The 21,878-nt window shown below is 39.4% G+C and overlaps 1 protein-coding gene across 1 annotated transcript; it reads right to left on the bottom strand.

The window, feature by feature from the left end:
- Positions 1-3,584: 3,584 nt before the first annotated feature.
- Positions 3,585-17,115, bottom strand: col9a1b (collagen, type IX, alpha 1b). The gene is made up of 32 exons (XM_080481198.1): positions 16,882-17,115; positions 16,343-16,405; positions 16,226-16,261; positions 16,065-16,127; positions 14,975-15,028; positions 14,612-14,647; positions 14,439-14,462; positions 14,278-14,331; positions 13,569-13,622; positions 13,337-13,369; positions 13,168-13,224; positions 13,021-13,074; positions 11,187-11,240; positions 11,046-11,099; positions 10,879-10,932; positions 10,751-10,804; positions 10,585-10,638; positions 10,444-10,497; positions 10,230-10,283; positions 9,462-9,506; positions 9,306-9,359; positions 9,166-9,219; positions 9,017-9,070; positions 8,351-8,422; positions 8,135-8,170; positions 7,978-8,022; positions 7,851-7,883; positions 7,601-7,747; positions 6,613-6,667; positions 5,481-5,669; positions 5,316-5,393; positions 3,585-4,912 (listed from the first exon to the last, which is right to left on the bottom strand). The coding sequence occupies exons 1-32, from the start codon at positions 16,954-16,956 to the stop codon at positions 4,716-4,718; spliced, it is 2,040 nt and encodes a 679-aa protein (XP_080337324.1). The 5' UTR covers positions 16,957-17,115; the 3' UTR covers positions 3,585-4,715.
- Positions 17,116-21,878: the final 4,763 nt, after the last annotated feature.

Raw genomic sequence — 21,878 nt, 5'->3', positions numbered from 1 at the left:
AGATTGTTTGTCTGAAACTATTTGTATGACACACATCAAGGGCAGATTTTTTTCCCCCACACAAAAAGAATGTACTTTAACTTACATCATTGTTGAGCGAGTGCAATGTGAAAGGTTCTTTTACCTTCACTTTTGATTTAATATGAAAAGGTGTAATTGTGATTTTATTTTATTTTTTAATCATTATTATTTCCGGACTAATGGGGTTTATTAAGGGACCTGATAGTATAATTTCATCAGCAGGTTGTCATGGCGACTCATAAAGGTTTTCTCATATGTTTTCATTACAGCAAATGGTGACAATTTCTTTGAGTCCAAAATGATTTATAACATATCTTGTTTACATAGTGTTGTATATGATGATTCCTCCGATTCATATGTATATTTTTGTTTCTCGGCAACACACAGGAAATCGGATTACTACACTACAACTTTCAGATTTTGTTTATTTTGATGGGACATGATCATCTACTTGAACTTCATTATCATGGTCTAGATTCTGGTTTTTCACTCACTGACCAAGACTGTTTTTCTATGTGTAGTTTGGTTTGATGTGTCTTATGACTTCAGTATAAATGTTTTTGTTATATTATCCTTTAAATCTAAAACCATGTTGAGTCAATCTTGCCTAAACCGGCTCGAAAAAAATGTTTCCTTCCTTTAGGACCTGCTGCAACAGCTACATATTTAACCTTTTTTAGGGTCAGCGTGAACACTTTGCCAATTTGATCCTGAAGTTTTCAGAGACTTTTGCCTTCATAATCTTCAGAAATAGTGGATTAAAGGTGGAATCACATCAGACTTGCTCTAAAGATATTGTCTCAGGTCCTAATGGATTAAGCAGACCCACGCATAGAAGAAAAAAATCTTGTTAACTCAAAAATTCAAGTATCAGTCTCCAAACTGCTGATTTGCATGACAAAAGTTTTGGATATTCAGTCTTTGCATTTATTCATTTATTTATTTTCCCGTTTGAAAACTTTGAGGTCTAGCAGTGTGTTCATTTATAAGATAACCAAAAACATTAAACTTTTGTATGCAAAAGAAGAAGATAATTGGCTTGTAGTGTTATTCTGCATTCATTTCGAGTTCTGTTTAATGAGAGTTTGACTCAAAGGCGTAATGTTACTTTTGAGTCCTGCTGTGATTAATGTTTGAGGCTTCCTGTGGGTGTATCTGAATTTTTTGTGACATCAAGAAGTCACTTCTATCTGTATTTCATCCTTCAAGATCTTTACTGACGCTTCCTTCCTTTGTACTACATGTCTCATATCATAGTCATTATGCTTCTCTTACACATGTAAATCATACCTCATACCACACTCAGAAGGTACAGGATATATATATATATATATATATATATATATATATATATATATATATATATATATATATATACAGGTATATGCCAGTTTTATGATCAGTGTGACTGGGTCTAGTTTTAAATGGGCGGTGACTCAATGCATGCTCCTGACTTCATTTGTGAGTTGAAAGAGCCCCCTGCTGGACATGTGTTTTATTTTATCATTGCTTGTAAAGTCAGTGGCGAACCATCGCTCTTTGGTTTATAGGCCACATAAAGTCTCCTCCTTCTTCTGGCTTCTGTCCTTTCATCACACTAATTTTCATATTTGGTTTAATGGGTTCCCATCAGAGACAATAACTCCGACCTTGACGAGGTTCAGATGAGACAGCGAACTAAGGCCATCTAAACTTTTTGGGTGCACTGATGAGAGAGCCTCTCTCCATATATCGGATTTAGCTGGAATTGATATTAATGCACACCAGTTTGTGGCTTCGGTTTAGCTAAACACTTTGATAAGTAGGGAGGACATGAAATGGCTGCTGATGTCACAGCTCACTTCACTGGAAATTTGGAGCCAGTTCTCATCACCGCCAGAAGAAATCTAGTTAGACTAAATGGGAAATGTCAGATGGAACGGAACTCAAAGGACAGAGTTGTTTTCGATTTAAACACCTTTTAGCAAATGCAAGGGGGGGGGGGGACACTTAAAACAATAACAGTACTTTCATGCATTTACATATTTCAGAAGTGCTCTTTTTTATCGTAATGTAAGTTGATCTTGTTGCCACATATAATCTAATGTTGTAATGAGGGGGAATATGGATCAGCCTCCCAGCATGGTCCTTTTGGATTAAAAATGTCTGCCTACTGCTTTCACTGCAACTGCTCCCTGCTCCTTTATAAGCTCATGTTGTGCTGGGTGGCTTTAAGGTTGTTATTGGTTTTTTTTTTTATCTCTGTTTCGCTGAATATCTACCTCAGTCTTGGTTTACCACATGTCTACATGATTCACTATTGTGGGAAAGAATATAAAACATTAAAACAACTGTTGCCTTTTATTCACAAAGCAATTGAAAGCCTCATGTGTATGTAAATGACACATTGTTTGCAGTTCGTTTTGTTTCATATTGGTTCTATTTGGCTCGCTGAAGTATTGGTAAAGAGGACGGGCACTTATGTCCCTGCGATGGATTCAGTGTGTGTGTGGTTACCAGATTTCAGAGGAGGTATTGTACAGTTTTCTTTGCAGCATCTTGATTTACATTGATTATTGGCATCTGCCTTACTTGTGTGCAATAAATGTCCTTTTGTGCTTTACTTCCTGTGTTATCTTGTTATTTCTGCTGTAGTACAGCTTGTTTCAGAAAATGTAGCAAGAGTTCAACTTGGGGGGCTTAAAGTGATTTAAAAAAAATATATAAGAAAAAAGGTGTGACACTGATGATGCATATTTCTTTAAAACCTACTGTTAAAACAACAGTTACAGAACAAATATCTTGTGAATTTCTCTCAATTTACTTTTGGGATAGTTTCTTTTGTACTCAAGTGAAATATCTGTGGTCATTTGTTTTGACAGGGACCACAACAGATCCTACTTTATGTGACTTTATTATAAAAATAAATAAATAAATTGTTGTCTTATAACAAATGAACAGACGTTAACTTTGACCCAAAGTGGTCTGTGGTTAACAGTTTGCTATGTTTTACCTGATTATTTCCTATAGTCAGAATTTGCAAAAACATATGGGTATATGCAAAGATGTATATACTCAGTAAGTAAGAAAAGTAAAAAATAGAAGTGGAAAAATTGTAATGTTCACGAGATAAGCTGAGATGAATATTTAATACAACAATGATAAAAATGATAAATATATATTATTAAACTATTTTAGTGCTATTTATTGAGTACTAATAGAACTTTTATTTTTGACTGGGAACACAAAACATGAAATAAGAAGGTTAAGTAACTAAAAAACAGAAACAACACTATTTTACCATAAACATTCAGAAGTAATCTTAAAGTTAAATCAAGGCTATACTAGCAATCCGACAAATCCTCAAAGTACTTCTTGGGTCAGTTAAAGCATTAACACGGCAGCGCTATTAATACAACTATCCCCCTGGGTTCCAGTTCTTTACGGAGAAATCACCATCTAAATCATGTCTTTTTCACTCTTTGACTGTGTTAACTCAACAAATATCTCTTCTAAAAAGCTTCATTAATTAAAATCCTCACACTATCAAAGGTGCTTGGTTTTCAAAGACAGTTGAGACTTGTAGCATTTAAAAAGCCTTTGTAATGCAGTAAAGTTAATAACAAATCAAAGACATGTACCAACAAACCAGTTGAGAATTATCATTTTAAATAACTAGGGTATCTTTGTTGAGACTTTTAGTGGCTGTTCTCCTGCTTTGCTATTTCAAATCATCAATAGGGAAGAGAAGAAAATACAATTTGAACACCTCCAACTGTGAATACAGTGCTGGAAAAGATCAAGTGATGGGGGTAAAAAGTGCGTAACAGTTACCATATTGTGACTCTGTTATGTAAAGTGTTCATATCTTTATTTTTTGTTCCTGGGACAAACAGTTGGGGGCATGTATCTTCCATTTACCTTTCATGAAATATATCTAATATCCAAACAAAAGATTGCCAGTATTCAGAATAAATAAACACTGCATGTGACAGTTTCATTTATTTGTTCCATGACCGAGGGTTATCCCTCAACCCTAAATATATATATTTCCATATGTGCGCGGCAGTAATCTGTTGTCATTCTGTACAAGGAGGCAAAATCTCACATCAGATGGTTTTAGTAGGAAATATAATTAACCACATTTCAAACATTTTTACAGATTTACAACATACACTGGCGTCAATGTGACTTGATGACAGTTTCATCCTCTCTCCTTTTTATTTGGAACTGCAAGGCTGAAAAGCGGTGGTGTTTTACAGAGGGATTTCAGCAGGTTTATCGAGACATGAGGCTTGAGGCTGGAACTGACTGGGATCCTGGTGATTATTTAGCACAATAAGCAGATTCAGGATGATGTACAAGGAGAGTGGGACAAACAAACATTGCTGGTCATTTCTTATCATCTCAGAAACATGAGCACAGTCCAGAAAATATCAAACATCTCTCATATAGATAAAAGACACTGAAACCATCTCTATTTTTGCAGCACTGGAAAAACAATGTTTTTGTGTGTTTTCACAACTCAAAGCGACTGGCTCCTTCTGATGGAGATGTGTTTGGCACAAAAAAAAAAGAAACATGCTCACTGGAGAAAAAGGGTTAATGTATCAAAGGCACGTTGCCAGCCACAGCCCCTGGGAAGACAGTGTGAAAAATGTTGTGTGCTCAGGGGAGATAATCCAACTGTCTTTCTGTCTCTGCCAGAGTGTCTCTTAGTTCCCTGCAGGTCCCTTCACATCCAGAGACTGGTGGGCAGCTCCTGCCTGGAGGTTGCAGGCTGACGGGTCACAGTAACCATTAGGACCAGATGCACCAGGAGGCCCAGGCACGCCGGGCTGTCCAGGCACTCCAGGGGGTCCCCTCTGCCCATCCCGACCATTCTGACCATAACCAGGTTTACCTGGCTCCCCTGTGAAGGCAAAGATAATCATGTTAGTCACTGGATTTATAGTACAGGTTTAAATTTGCAGACAAACTTTCAGGATAGCATTTCCCACAGTTTTTTTTTTTTTTAATGTAAAACGGGATTTACTCTTGAGTGGTTTATGAAGCATCAGGTAAAATTCCCTGAATGTTGATCCAGTGAATCCAGTGTAAGCACAAATAGTCTTAACACTTGATTACAGACTCAGTCGTCAACACCCTCAGCACAAGCAACCACCAGAGGCAACGTCCACAAGCTATTTTGAGACTTTCTAATTGTCGTCCTCAGTTACAGTGTAATTAAGATCAGATTTCTTTCATGAATGTCAGTTTGAATGAATCTGAGCTAATTATTTAAAATGAATCAATTCATACAAACATGAACTCACCAGGAAGTCCAGGAGCTCCAGGCTGACCTTTTGGTCCTCGTGCTGTGGGACCTCTGGATCCTCTGTCTCCCATGTCACCTGTCACATGCATTGTGTGATGAAGGCATTTGAATTTCATTCTCTTACGTCACCATAACCAGTGAGCACTGAAGGTGTTCTTATTACCTTTGGGTCCTTTTATTCCCATCTGCCCTGGAGGCCCTTTGAGTCCTGGAAGACCTCTTATACCTGCCTGCCCAGGGAAGCCATTATCTCCTGGAGATCCCGAGGGTCCTGGAGGTCCAGGTTTTCCAGGTAAACCGGCGATGCCTGATTCTGGCCTCCTCAAACTCGCAGCTAACTGAGCCAGCTGTTCTGTTAAAGCGCAACGGGAAGAAGATGAACAATTAGATGTGAAACTGGCAACTGGCTGACAGTTTTCGAACCAATAGCAGACGGCCACCCTGGGATTTTTGAAATAATTGATGCTTCAGTATGAGCAGGCTCATCACTGAATACTCAAAGCAATTCTCTTGGACAGGACGGTCCGACGGCGATCGTACTCAGAGTGAACTTGAGTGAGGTAAAAATGTGGTCACGGTATCCCTCGAGCAGCTCCGTTTGGGTTTTTTTTCTTTTTTTTTCTTTTTTTTCTTTTTTTAATCGTTTTTTGTAGAATCTCATAGAATTGAGCAAAAAAGAGATAATAATCTTTTTTTTCAAGCAATCAGCAAGATAATCTTTATGTCTAAGGCAAATCAGATCAAATATTAATCTCCTATGGCTGCTTGCTGCATGGTGTCCTGCACTTAAGATTCCAGTTTCCTGGCGGCTGATGAAAATTCATGCAGCAGCTGCTCGACTGCTTTTTTTTTTCCTTTTTTTTTTCTCCCCGAAGTTTTCCTTTTTCCAGGCAGACTCTTTGCTTGGAGCAGAGGAGTGCAGGTCTGCTGGAGGTGAAATTAATTTTTCAGCACATCGGGTATAAAAAAGTCATGAGTGTAGGAGATGAGTTGAGAAGACGTAAGAGCAAAAGAATAAAGAGAACAGAGGTTGTGACTTCAGTGAAAGATTTCTAAAGCTGGGGGAAGGAATCTTTCATCCATCACATAAACAAAGGCTGAAGCTTATTTCATGTTTTGGTTATGAGACCTTCCCTTCTTCAACTTCAGAGTGTGCCGCTTCCAGCCAGATCAGTCGAACACTAGAGGGGCGGCTCTATGTGTGGCTGTGTAATGAGGCATTCTGGGAAATATTAAAGTTATGAAATGAGACACGAGGGAGTGATAAATGGGGTCAAAGACCTGTCTTTTCTTACCTTGCATGACTCGCATGCAAACTTGTTTGATGTGCTGATCACTCGGCTCTTTACCCTGGGAGGAAAAAGATGACTTAAAGACTTCACAAAAGCATATGAAACATTTATATAAAGGCTCTACAGTACTGTTATTAATTTAAAAGTGCTCTCCTCCTGCTTTATTGTTTCGCTTTGACTGAATGACTAGTTGGTTCCTTAGTGGCATAGAAAATTGCAAATGGCTTGGATTTGTATAATAAACGCAAAGTGGACCATGTGTCCAGCTGAAATGAAACGAGGTTAAAAGGCTTCGGTTTTGGGTATTCAAGGGATTCGATCTGTTTTGATATGAAAACAGCGCTTCCATCTACAGTGATGTCAAAGTGCATGTGGGCTCAGAAAAACGAGGACTTTGATATCGAAACACTGAATGAGTGCAGAAGCTTGAAATCATTAGTGTGCAGGATTCAGTATCATCTATTGGTGAGGATGCAGATTGCAGCCTACAAAAACCCTTTTTCAAGTTCCCCAGTGAGAATCTATAGTGGCCACAAAATTAATAAAAAAAATAAAAAAAACAGGCCTTTGTAGAGGATCTGATGGTTACATACAAATGAACAATGTTATAATTTCCTAAAAAATTGTTTTCAATCCTATACATTTTCCTTTTAAAATCCTCCTAAAAAATAAATTCTTCCAAAGCATGGTACTCTTGCAGTTTGCTGGAGCCTCTACTACTTACTCAGACATACTCATAGTTGATTAATTTTGCACAGAAATAGAGATAAAAACAATATCAAAGAGAAAGAATGTAGCATCCGTTCAAGAGTGAGTAATTGCTCCCACTTGAACATCTTTATATGTTGTGTAGTTTAGGAAAGACCTTCTATCAGTATAAGTTCCTGACGTTTTCACTAATGAACTGAAACTACCGAGTAAAAACATTTTTTTCTGTGTTTCCACCCTTTTCTCTGAACTTTCACTCTAAGCTGCTTCCTCTTGGACTCACCGCAGGACCCTGTGTGCCTCTGACTCCAGGTGGGCCCCTGTTTCCCTGCATGCCTCGCGGTCCAGGTGACCCCGGTGGCCCCTCCACTCCAGGCTGGCCTCGACTTCCCTCGGGACCTCTATTGCCCGGCTCGCCAGGGTTACCACCCTAAACAGAAAGCGAGTAGAAGTAGAAGACGAGATTAATATTACAAAAGGCACAGCACTTGGAAATAGGCACAATCTGGAAAAAATAACATGCTTGAACTCACCTCCCCTTTAGCTCCAGGATCTCCTGGCTCGCCCTATAATACCAGATGAATTACAGATGAGTTGATTAACTCTGATAAGACGGATATGACTAAAGATAATGCTTAGTTGTACAGCGTAAGCACTTACAACGTCTCCTTTGTCTCCAGAATCTCCCTCATCACCTTGTACTCCCTATGAAAACACAGTCTGTAAATAATTTATGCAAAGAAACCCACTTGTTATTCAATTGGATCATTATATCTATGGGAAGAGGATTGCTGTTTAGTATCGGGATCTTTCATACTTGCTCTCCTTTGGGTCCTGTTTCACCACGGTCTCCCTGTGAGGAACAAAGCCACGTATTGTATGATCTTTGTTCAACAGTACAAAATATTCATATCTTCATTAGAGGATGCTACAGGGCTATTTGTTGCTTAGTTTAATTCTCATTTTCACGTTTTTTAATTTTTTTTTAAATAGTCAAATCTGAAAATTTGTAATAAAAAGGCAAATTTCCTACCCGCTCTCCTTTGACACCAGGCAGGCCAGGAGGACCTGGCAGGCCAGGAAGACCCGGATCACCTTTGGGTCCCTGTAACAAATAAGTATGTGATGTGTAGGAACATATAAACAGGTACAACATGTCAAGTTTTTTAATTCAAAAACTCAATACCTATCAACAGCACTATTATTGCGTAAGTAACTAACGGTAAATAACTCTCACGTATTAGTATGTATTTGCACACTGTGTCAGTAATCGAACTTTGTGAAAACTTGCATTGTTGCTTCTTCTCTCAGGCATGTTTGTGGGTGCCATTCAGCCTTTGATCGCTGACCGGCTGTCTGAGGAATGCCAGGAGAACAGAGAGCTCTTTCACTCCGCTGCTTGGTCTCCCCTTACTGTGAAAATAGACCTCATGTGAGATCTACCCCAAGTCTATTCTCTGAGACATTCCAGTCAAACAACAGGCAGGACCTCAGACCTCATTGCCTTTTAGTTTCTTTCATTCAATTTATCAAAAATCCTGCATATAATTAAGTTTTACCTCCTTATTCGATGTTTTGCTTAATAAGACAGGTTTCTTGGATGTGTGTCAGATTCTGCCGGCGTACAAAGATATATTTTCAAGATAAATTATGTTTTTGGAGTTTAATTCTCTCATCCTCCTATGTTTTCATTACTTACCCGGGCTCCTGGTTTGCCAGCTGGACCTGAAGGACCTTTCTCGCCTACGTCTCCCTGTGAGGCAGAGGAGAAAATAATAAGAAAGTGATGACATGCTAATTGATTGAAATATTACACATAAAGAGAAAAGAGATATTCGAAATACTCACAGGTTCACCAATGGGTCCAATAGCCCCCAACTCTCCCTGTTCTCCACGCTCGCCCTGTGGTGTTACAGGGAAATGACACGGTGATACATCAGAGAGGACAAAAAGAACCCGACAGTTCAACGCGCTCTGTTCATACATACGAGTTTCCCAGCAGATCCTATTGTTCCAGCGAAGCCTGCCTGTCCAACATCTCCCTGAGAGAAAACAACCAAAATTATATCAGATTTCTTCTCAAAGAATATGGAAAGTAATAACTCCAGAAAAAGGGGGAAATGTTCAACAGCTGACAAACAAACCTTAGGGCCGCCCAAGCCTTTTGGTCCAGGTGCACCTGGCAAACCCTAAATACACAGAGAACACACCTTGAAGACCTTCAACGAAATATGATGCTCTTTTTCTCTGAATGAAGTACAACACATGCAACAAGTGTTCTTTCCAGAATGAAATACACCTCACTCAATGGATTGCAGGATTAAGACAGGCTTAGTAAAAAAATAAAAAATACAATTATCTGACCTTTTGACCCAAATTAGTGCCTCTCATGAGAAAAATCACAAATTAGAGGACCAGCAGCAAATACTGCTCCCACAAATCATTTCTCTTTCTTTCAGTAATCAGTATTTCTCAGCTCTACAGGTGCATCAAAAAACATGTTGCTGAAAATATGAACTCAAAAGTCCAAAATATGTTTTTATTTCAGCTGTGGCCTCTGATTCAGAATATGTATATAGTGAAACTGTATTAAATGAAACTTAAAAGCATGAAACGTTTGACTTTGTGTGTAAAAAGTCTAAAATAACTGAATTGTTATAGATATTATTTGTGATATTTACTTAATGATATACAATTATCTGTATTTATAGAATGAAATTAGTAGTCCTGAACCAAATATAGCAATTTTTTTTAAATGATTAAAAAACTAAATTACAACATCACTGTTTGTTACAGCAGAACAGGGTGAGTGTTATAGGGGATGGTGTGTGACCCGTGGAGCTTTAAGCTGCACTCAGGTGCAATCCAATCACTGTCAGTTGTGATGGCTGAGGGTCAGAGGTCGTACTCACAGGAAGCCCCTGAAGTCCAACCTCTCCGGGAACGCCTGAGTTCCCAACGCCTCCCTGCAGGGGAGACAGGCAGTGGAAGAATCAAATTAAGTTCTGTGGCTCACAGGAAAACAGAAAAGGGTTGGGGGGGGGGTTGTTTGTTTTTTAACTTTTTATAACATTTCCATATTGTAATGTAAAATACTAGTCTGAAGGTAGACAGTCAAAGCTTCACCTTTGATCCTGGCATACCGGGAATTCCTTCACGACCATCCACACCTGGCAAGCCCTGGCAATACAACCAAGAAAGTTAAATAAGTATTTTGAAAACAATACTTCTGCGGTCATGTGATCATTTATTATCATCGACACTCACAGCCTCTCCTTTTGGACCTGGAAGGCCTGTGATTCCTCTTGACCCTTGAACACCCTGAACAGCACAGATACACAATCACAAGTCAATTCCTAATATTCTAAAAGTTATACTTAATGTTTTAGACCTGAAACTGCTTAGGTCCTGGAACATGGGTGCATCTACTCACCCCTTCACCTTTCGGCCCAAGTTCACCCATCACGCCTCTCTGACCTTGATCCCCCTGAACGACAAACACATCAAATCTTAAACAACATGTTGCCATTGACGCATGTTTGCTGCATAACTGCTACTTACCAAAGCCCCTGCGACACCCTGCGGACCTGGATCTCCATCAAGGCCTCGAGCTCCCTACCAAGGATGAGATGTATTTATGACGAGCATAATCACTTAAAATGACAAACTTTTCACAGAGACTGAGTTCAGCAAGAAGGTTATGTATGTAAAATGAATCCCAAACAAACCATCTCTCCCTTGGATCCCATCATGCCTGTGGCTCCACGAAGTCCCTGTGGGCCCTGAAACAATACAACGATTCAATAAATAAAAACACAATCAGTGGGAAACTGGAGAAGAATTCAAAGATAGCAAGAACTGCTCCTCACCGTTGGTCCCTGGGCTCCAACGTCCCCTAGAATTCCTTGGTCTCCCTCCTCACCCTGAGTGGAGGAAGACCATTAGGCAGAGGTACCAAAAACACATATTTTCATAATTTGAACAAAAATACAGATGCAGAGATGAAATGCCAGGTAAAACTAGCTGCCCTATGATGGACTAGGGACTAGGGGACTCCAATGCCTTGCTGGAGCAGAACAGTCAATGGATGGATGCCCTGTGTGAAATTCAAACATCCAAATGAAGGTTGCCTATTTGTGATACTGTCTCAACCATTTAGACTCGAATCAGCCATCATGTAAGAGTGAAACTAATCTCATGAATCTATTTCTTTCTGTTAAGTTACATTGTTTAGATATTGGTGTTGAAGTGTAAGGACAAAGTAAGTTAGAAAAAAAAGAGAGATTTCTCATATACCGGAACACTCTATTTAAGGACAGTATGACGATTTGTTTGTACTTTATCTCTGGCATGAACACAAAACAGCCTGAATTAATCAACTAAAACACAGGACATAGTTATCCACATCCCCATTTTCTGGAACAAAAAAAAAAAAAAAAGGAATGAGACTCCTAACTTCTGAGATTTGATTAAAAAAAAAATTAAGTGGGTGTATTTAACAGCCGCTGTTTATGGATTGAAAGGGAAGTCAGGCTGACAAATATTTAGTGCCAAATAAGTGTTTTCCAGCTCTGCAAGCTGCAATGATGCAGGCTTTGCCTGTGTTAGAGCCAAGAAAGCTTCATCATCAATCCATGAAAATAGTCTTTGAAATCTTTAGCTACTCACATTTTGTAAAATAAATTAAATTAAATAAATAAAAAGGCCATTTCTGCTTAGAGTATAAATATGTAAATGAGAACTATAGAGATGAATAAACAATGTTCAAAATGTGATTCAAATATCACAGAAATGAAATGAAAGGAATGAAACAGGTCGGCACCCGTTTGGATGTTAAGAGGAAGAAGGAAATGAACATTGTTTTAATACAGCTTCATTATCCAAGGTTTGATTGAACTTCAAGAACTCTTCCGTTTTTTTTGTTGTTCAAAAAGAAGAATTTCTCTATTCCTTGTGGTTTGATGTTACAAAAAAGAAAAAATCTTCCCCATCTTTTTGTGTCGCGAAGTAAAAAGCTGCATATTTTTTCCATGTAATGCGAAAACTGAAGCTGTTCCACCACCATGTGTCAGTAGGGTGTCACCTACACAAACATTACACACACTTGATATTTTCACATATCTTTTTGATCACATCAGACTTAAAAAAAAAATAAAAAAATCACTAAAACCCCAACATAACATCAGGTTATTCTTCCGTTGACTATAAACATCTTCATGTTGGTGAATTTGTGAATGAAAGGCATGCGAAAGGTCCCTCAAACGAAACTCTCTGTGAAGGAGAAAATGATTCTTGAGGACGCAGCGCAGACTGACACTAAATCATATCCTGGCGCGGGATGATAAAGGGAGATGGGCTCAGACTCATTTCCATTTATATAGTGCATAGACACATTACAGGGAGAGGCTAGTTGTGCTTCAACATCATTTCAAATAAATCATCCTCTGCGCATCACAAGGAGTCAGAGGAATTACACACAGGTTTGTATCATTTCCTCTTGAAATAGAGCGGCATGAATAATACTTGTCTCAAAGGTGCGGGAAATGTCTTTTTCAGTTTAAGTCATGCATGCTCCTCTCGTGAAACACATGTGTGACATGTTGTGGGAAGGATTACATGTTTCTAAGTAATTATTTATGCATCTTTGGTATTAAAAAGCCCACAGTAGCTTTGAGAATTCCCCCTACATGTTACATAATTTACCTTGTGCCCTTGTTTCCCAGGTTCTCCTGCTTCACCCTTTACACCTTTGTGGCCCTGGAAAGGATTTAAGAATACAAGTAGTGTCAATTAAAATGCACTGGCGGGACTCTGTGATGTTAGCACAACTCAGTACTGTCCTCTGATCACCTTCATGCCGGGAAGGCCGGGATGACCGGGGGTCCCAGGTGGACAAGAGTTTGGACACTGCAAAACAATGTCAAGATAAATGAGAGTTGTAAAGTGTATATGAAATCCTATGTGGGAAGGAAAAACACGCAATCAAATGATAGATGGGATTCGGAAAACAATTGTTTACCAGGTCAGCACTGCCAAGCATCCCAGCTGCACCCTGGAAGTGACAGGACAAGTTGACAACGTACTACTAATAGGTCAAAGGAAAGAAATTCGAGAAGACTATAAGAACAGCAGGATACTGTGGCATCTCCAATGAAAGCCAAACTCAAGTTTTTTGGAAGTCTGTTTTGCTGAAATCAGATTAAATAAGTTGCAAATTCTGCCAAATCTCAAGCAAAGCTTTTGGCTCCTACCCTGGGACCTGTTGGTCCGCGAGGTCCCTGCGGCCCTCGAACTCCCATCGCCCCCTGAAAAGAAAAAGACATCAACGTGTCACTTACTACACAGGGGAACTGAATGCACTGATGACAAATAAAAACAAATCTTGTCATTTGTAATTAAGCTATTTTAATGTAATCTGGATGTAATATTTGGAAGACTTTTAAGACTTTGCTTAATTATTGTTATTTATCCAAAAACAGCAAACAAAATATAGTTTTTATTAAGATCAAGTAGTTTTTATTACTACTTTAATAGTACGAAGTGCACTTTGTATGTGTGTGTTCGTGTGTAATGGGAAAAGCTCAATTTATGAAATTTGTAGTTTCATAGAAAATTGGAGGACAAATGTTCTTTTTTGGACCAATTTCTTAGAGGTATTGAGTATTGATCTGAACTCTTTCAATTTAGTTACACTGCAGCTTACAGTGGTTTACATATCAACATATCTTCATTTAATGAATCATATTAGGTATTTCTCATTATTGAGGACACGTTTAATCATGTGTAAACAAACTGCAATGATGCCCATGATTAATTAAAGAGACTCCTTTATCATCTATCCATCACGTTAGCTGTCTTCAACACCTGAAGAGACCCTAACCCTGCTTTTGATGTAGTCATGAATTTGCCATACTTTGCTACCTATCATGCTAAAAAGTAATTCTTTCTGTCTGTACTCACTGGAGGGCCACCTTTTCCCACTTCTCCCAGAAGTCCTCCAGGCCCAGGTGGTCCCTGTTCATATTTCAGGTAAACAATATCAATCACAAATGTTTGGGTTAAGACCAACAAATACAGTACAGTTATTTTTTTAATATGTTTTGGAAATGGAGATTACTTACAGGGGGTCCGTCTGGGCCAACACCCTGAAGAGACATGAACAGTACAGCCCAATGTGATATATATATATACTGTATATAATCCGGTATGATTAAAACTGTTTTATGGTGTTCGGAGTTCCACATGGTGATTGGTTTCTGATCAGTGGACTGGCAGGATTGAAAATGCTACTCACAGCAGATCCACGAGCTCCAACTTTTCCAGGTTCACCCTACAAGATGGAAGTAAACAGACACATTCAGGTAGAATTGAGCTGTGAGTCTGCAGAAGGTCCACATTAACATTCCTCTAGCTCATCACATGACTGAGCTGGGCACACTTGACCCAGCAATGTTTAGCCTAATGAGGACTGATGTTGGGGCTTCATGCCCCACGGAGATTACAGAGAAGACTTGCAGGATTAAGTCTCATTTGTCATGAAGAATTGGTTTATGCACTGCGGCTCTTGCTGCCATGCCAAAAGACTGGACAGCAGCTTGGCAACACTTGCACTGGCAACTCTCTGAAGCAGGAAAGCAAACGCTCATTAGTCACTCACTTTCTGTCCGAGGGGACCGTCAGGCCCAGGATCTCCAATGGGGCCAGTCAAACCCTGCAGAGAAGAGCCATCCAGCTAAATAATACATCACAACAACTCTCGATTCACTTTATTTTAAGGAACAAGAAACAGGTATAATTTATAAATTCATAAGTCAGCAGACATCTGTGTCCCTACCGCTGTTCTTATTTCTAAATCCATAATTGTATTTCCACATGTCACTCATCAAAACACAATCCTACACGTATGAGAGGATTTCTTTAGACTCACAAAAGGGATTAACTTGACTGAACGCTTACTCCTCTTGAGTGTGTGCTACACTACTGCTTCACTTCCATCAGTCACATTGAGATTCCAAGTCTTTTTTTTTTTTTCTGAACATGTCGTCATAACAACAAGTGCGTGTTCATCTTAACAGGCACACAGAAAATGTCAGCAGCCGGGGAGAGGGCAAAAGTCTCCGACTGCAAAACCAAGCAAAGAGCAGAATTCCTCAAGCTCATCTCAAAGAAGTATGCTGAAACAAGTCACTGCACACTGTTTTGAGCATTGGAAACACCGAGCGTGGACAATCCACAAAGCGTCATTGTTTACAGAGAGTCTTAGATGGTGTGTTGTCAATGCAGACAATGCATCATTACATATGAAATAACTCACGTTGCATTACTTAAAGTAAACTGACTCTAAGTACTTCAAACTTAAAGCTGGATTATATTCACCTACAAATGTTTTCAGTCTGTCATCTGACCCGGTATTTTGTTTGGATGTTTTCCTAACACACCTTCAAACTCTCAAAGGAGTCAAACTTAATTAAACGCTGCCCTAAGACAGCCTCGTTTGAAAGGAAATTAGGATTTGTTCATCCTGTTTGATAAATTCCTCACATTTTTGCACACTTCTCTCCCAAAAACCCTCATTTTGAAACATCAATGGTCACTGTGAAAGGACAATAAGTGTGGCTGTGTGATGTGGGAGGTTTGCTCTTTGTGGCCCCACCCCCTTGCAAGTTTGAGAAATACTTTTTGACCACATCACAGCCAACAATGCAGCACAGTCTTATCATATAAAGTGTCAGATGCAGAGGACTCACATCATTTCCAGGAATCCCAGGTAATCCCGAAGACCCGGCTTTACCTGCATCTCCATCAGGCCCCTAAAAACAAAGATGCACACAACCCTTTTCACAAAAAAAGGTCTTAAAATAGAAAAGATAGCGACGCTTCATGTAATGTTTTGAATAAATGAATGTACCTGTGGACCATCCTCACCCTCGTCTCCTCTGTCTCCCTGAAACAAAGACATTCTGTGAGTATTTTCAAAGCCTCTGCCCTATTGTGTTGGTAAAGTTACAGAGATACAAGCTCTTACAGCAATGCCATCAATTCCAGGGACACCTGCTGGTCCAGGAGGGCCAGGAGATCCTGTGCTCCTCTGTGCGGAATGATAAGAACATTAATGTTAAATAAATATATATTGGATGTCTGGAAATAATAATAGTGACTTTGCCCATTCTTATAACTATATACAGCACCATCAACAACAAGAGAGAAATAGGAGCAGGTGCAATTCCTTATTATTTGGCTTTAACAGATTAAGCTCTTTCTCAGGGTCCCTGTAAAAGCATACAGCCAATTAGCTTTTTCTTCTCAAAGTTATATATAATTGACAGAAGACTGTAACTGGGGAGGGTTAAATAATTAAACTCGCCAAAAAAAAAAAAAAGAAAAGAAAAGAAAAGTTGAGCAAACTTTTTAACAGGACAGACTGCTGATTAAAACTAATTGCTTTTCCACTGCTTAAAGTATGAAGATCTTATTTGCTATGATCACTGAGAAAAACTCGCCTGCGCCTCTGTCAAACACAAATAAAGAGAACAAAGACCATAAGAGAACCATAATGTGACTTACTTGAGAGGAGCAAATGAGCACAAGCTGCAAAAGCAGCACCAAAAACGGCCCCTTAAAGCCTGGGGCCCCAGCCATGGTCTCCCTGTGAGCAGGAAAGGTAAAGGTTGTAGTCCTTTCTCTGGGATTTGGTGGGCTGAAGCAGACCCCAGCAAAACAACCCGACGGAAATCACCTCGGCTATCTAGACCGTCCCAGGTCGCATAGCCATCAGAGGCTCATGCATATTCATACAATGAATGGATGCAGGCAGGGATTGGAGGGTCTGTGTGGGGGGGGGGGGGGGGGGGGGGGGGGGGGGGGGGGGCACCAGGGAGGGGCCACACTCCGATTCAGACCAACAGGAAGGGTCAGCGGGTTGTTTAACTGTAACACTGCCTTCAGATGTTGTTCAAACAAAACTTGAAGTATAAAAGCTTTTAAAATACAACGGACGGCCATAGCGGATTTGGTTTTTACATTTGACACACTTTAGTAATTTCAAGACAACAGAAAAATCAACAACTATGTAGTAGTTTGTGAGACAACGTCTGGATTCTTTAATCGATTTGGTTCTTACCGATGTCCCAGTTGAGAGGTCACGGAAAACAAAGGAAACAATGTATTAACGTGTTGTGTTTTCACAATTACAACACGAGTCAATACTGGCAGTCACATGAAGCTACAAGCAGCCATAATTTTCGAGGTTATGGTGGGATGAGATGAATATTGAAGGACGCGATTTGTGCGTAATTGATCACTGCACCTGCGCACCGTTTTTAGAATGTTTATTAAACCTGGTTGTGATCTGCTCAGTCCTAAAACTATACAGGATAATTTAGCCTCGTTTTCAACACCATAACTTGCAGAAAAATCCCGCATACTGCATGATGAAACAGCATAGATAGACGGAGTTTCCAGAGAAAAACGCAAAAAAGTGAAAAGAAAATCCAGAGATAACCACAGCTTTCCATCCATGTGTCAGCCCCCCATGCGTGAACATTTTATAAAACGAAAGTCGTTTGCGTGTAATGAAGATGCTGCCATGTCAAAAGTAAATTGAACAATTTTGTTTGTTTGTCTGTTTTTTGTTTTCGGAGTTTAAATAATACAATACCACTACCAACAACTATTCATCAGATTCTATTCTACTATTCTTCAGCAAAATTATTACTTTAGGTATGTCAAGAATAAGAATAGGAATATAATAATAATAATAATAATAATAATAATAATAATAATAATAATAATAATAATAATAATAATAACAATAAGAAGAAGAAGAAGAAGAAGAAGAAGAAGAAGAAGAATGGCGTTGTTGTATACGTTTCAACACTACCCAAGTCCCCTAACTATTGCAGACTGAGTGTTTTGGGTGTAAATGTACTTTTACTTTTGCATACGATGCGATGTATTCCGTCTTGAACTTGGACGTGTCGGAATCGCCATTCCATTGTCTTGGGGTTTCCCTATCAGTGTGAAGACATCCAGACTGACTGTTCGTTGGGCGGAATATTCTCAGCATCGACCATGACACAGTCCAGTAAAAGTGCAACAGAGTTCCTTCTGATCTCCAGAAACATTCTGTGCCACTGATTATGAAAAATAAAACCCAAAAACCTGAAAACCACAGTGCGCCTCCCGGTGTCCAGGCCTCTGAAGACGACCTCCAAAGACTTGGTGACCCCATTCAGTCTGATGGCCACCTGCTCCTCACCATTTAGGTCCTGAATCTGCCAGATAGTCCAGATTTTATTTAAAGTCCTGCCACTCATTGTAATACGGCCACAAATGTAAACTCCTCTGGCAGTCCGAGTGGATGGCCTGATCTGAAACATAAATATCGTTCAACAGCTCTCCACATAATAGTGATTCTTTTTTCATATTTCTTTCCTTGTCATTTAAAACCTGCCGCTATTACATGAATGAAGTGTGTTTGTGATGGTCAAAGTATATTTTCAATGACGTGTGTAGGTGTGATGTGGTCTAGTTAAGAGACGCCTTCGTTCTTCAGGACCATGGACAGGGTAAACTGCGTTGTACTACTTTGACCGCTAGATGTCAGAGTTCACTCATGCATGTTGCCATGCTGCAGCTCACCGTGTGTTGATCATGAAGTTGAAAGCAGGGCCTATTTGATAGGCAATATCTCGAGGAGATGGCCCTTCGACCGTTTTGACACTGCCCCTTCTTGCCAACTCAGCAACGTGGAGCTGAGACATGATATGTAATCCTGAAGGTGTAGGGAAAGAGCTGTGGCAAATTTTAAAAAAGAAGAAAAACATCCCGAGGGCCTGTTCTTTTTGGTCTTGAGTTAATTTATGTGCATGATTAACAGCCATTGGACTTTCATGATGAGTTATATATAAATAGATAATTGTAAATAACACAAGCTGTGCACATTTAACAATATGCAGCATCGTCAGTATAGTTCTTCTCAGGAATGACACAGTGGAGGCTTTTTAGGTTTTAGGTTTTTGGTTTTGTTTTTTTTAATTTTTTGATAGTGTCTCCTTTCTATTTTTAGATTGTGCTCAAATGTTTGTTCAATGTTTTGTGGATCCACCTGGGAAATGATCGTCCCCAACGCTGATCTGAGTACACATGGAGTGCTGCTCTGCATGAATACCAACTTGAGATGAAAATGTCACAGCTACGAGACGGAAAGAAGTAAGCAGACAGTCAATGGTTTTGTGTGTGTGTGTGTGTGTGTGGGGGGGGGGGGGGGGGGGGGGGGGGGGGGGGGGTCAGTGTTTGGAAAGCTGCACCACTGCCTTGAATAAATATTAGGTTATCTGTGAGTGTTTGTGGTGTCCTCCTTAACACTCAAGTACTAAATTTGAAGTTAAAGGTCTTCATGAAGTTTGAATACATAGTTTGCATACAACAGACACTTCCTTTTCCCCAAACTGCCGTGATTGATATCAGCACTGAAAAAATCTGGTTCTTAAACTCTATGCCCCAGGATTGATAGTGGAATGTATTTATTTCATGTACTTTACGAATGAGAATTAGTTTCTTCACTGAATATATTTACATGCACACAGCTGATCTATATAATACTGCAGTGTTGGTGCTACTAAGCCCATGAAATATAGATAAGAGGAGTGATGTGTGCAGAGGGTGGAAACAATAAACGCTACATCCTGCAGACAAATCATTAGCCTATCATCGAATTGGCGAGTCTTTTAGCTTTAATATACTCTGCAACTTGAAATGAAACATGAAATGTGGCATGGTCAACTTGTTTGTCAACAGGAGCAGCGGGCACAAGATGAACAAGTGTAGGAAAACCGCATCAAGTGAGAAAGAGCAGTGCAAACTGAGAGGCAGGGATATGGTTAATACAGGGAGTCTGTTTGGGATGACAGATACACCCAGCCGATCATGACTCATGCTTGCAGCAACGCACTGTGCTGGTAGTTTGCAAACTTCAAGGCTGTAACATTTTCCTTGAAATGTTAGCTGCATTTTGTCTCATTTTTTTATTGTGGTCTGAGCATCTGCACTGTGTGGTGCAGAATAAGATTTACTATGAGAGTGAAGTTCAGTACAGAGACTCTGCTGAATCACACAGCACAAACACAGGGAAGACAGCGTCAACTTTCCTTCCTCCAGGACTTCTCCTCCACGCATGTTGGTCTCATTCCTCAGATGTATTAATGCTTCAGTGACACATTCACAGGATAGGATCCTGTGTTGATGAGCCACATTTACAATTCTGATGAAATACATTCACACTATGATCAATCATAAAGATATGAAGTATTATTATGCACATAAAGTATGGAGAGATGAAAGAAAAGATTAATCTTTTTTTCCATGTATGCAACCCACAAACTCAAACCTTGATCATCCCACAAGGCTGTATGAATCAAATAGCACGTTGCTTTCCATTGCTATAAGATTTATTTCCAAGAACAATGGTTACAACAAATAAATAATGGAACTTTTACGAAGAAATATAAAGCCAACCAGATTTCAAATGAATATTTTTTAACTAACACAAGATGAGTTGCAGTTTTTATTGCTTATGGACCACTACAGTTCGATTATATGTTACATTTTGAAACATTCAGGTAAATCTAGCAATCAGTATTATACTACTGATTACTACAAAACGTGCAGCTTGAGAATTGGCGAGGGCTCATCCTCGCACACTCTAAGAACAACTGCAATGACTTGGAAAAGCAACATTTCTCCGCACTCTTGAATATTGACATTTATAGTTGCACAGTGCAAAGATTGCATTGTTCCCAGTGCAGGTAGAACTCAAATCAGTACAGGCAGGCAAACAAGGCTTCTGTCTGCAATATGACATGAAAACAATATGAGGATACAAGAAGTTGATTCATTTGCAAATAAAGTGCCCGTACAGTGTAATAATGTCTGGAGTCTGAAGAAATACAATGCATCAGAAATCTCTGCTTATCACAATGCTTATCACTGGAAATTGTGAGCACACAAAATAAAGAAATGAAACTGCTGATGGTAAACCTTTAACCATCCCCCACACTTCCTCCCTACATCCTGCGATTTTTCACTTGTTTCATGTGTATAATTGATAGGCCCCTTGTAACAATGATAAGTTAAATCTTAATTATTCCACACAAAATCAAATGCACATGTGGTAAATGATGGGAGTGAAGTCTGCCTTGTTGGTCATTTGGAAGGAGGGACATTCACACTGAATGTAATGTTAAAGTCAAACCAACCGAAACATATCACACATCAGTCACATGGATGTCCCTTTGCAAGTATATTATAATGGATGTTTGAACATTGAAACTGCATTGGGAAACTCTGAAGAAAGACATGTGTCACATGAGCAACATGAGTGATTACAAGAGGAGGTGTATAGGGTTCCCATGGCCCTCCAAAGATATAATTGACCACTCAGGACATTGGTCAAGTATACCACCAGTCAAGTGGGACAAATGCCTCTCAAAGTGAAGAGAGACAATTATCATAAATTGAGCATTTCTTATCAAATTCATCCACCCGACTGTCCACCCTCTGCT

Source organism: Lipophrys pholis (genome assembly GCF_963383615.2).
Source record: "Lipophrys pholis genome assembly, chromosome: 15".
Taxonomy (NCBI): Eukaryota; Metazoa; Chordata; class Actinopteri; order Blenniiformes; family Blenniidae; genus Lipophrys; species Lipophrys pholis.
The sequence above is the reverse complement of the archived record's forward strand: the minus strand, read 5'-3'. Positions and strand labels throughout refer to the sequence as shown.

Coding starts and splice junctions, on each gene's coding strand:
- col9a1b (XM_080481198.1), bottom strand. CDS start 16,956: ATGGCTGGGGCCCCAGGCTTTAAGGGGCCGTTTTTGGTGCTGCTTTTG. Junction 13,225..13,336: donor TGCTTGGCAGTGCTGACCTG/GTAAACAATTGT, acceptor ATTGTTTTGCAG/TGTCCAAACTCTTGTCCACC. Junction 8,423..9,016: donor CTGGCAAACCAGGAGCCCGG/GTAAGTAATGAA, acceptor TATTTGTTACAG/GGACCCAAAGGTGATCCGGG.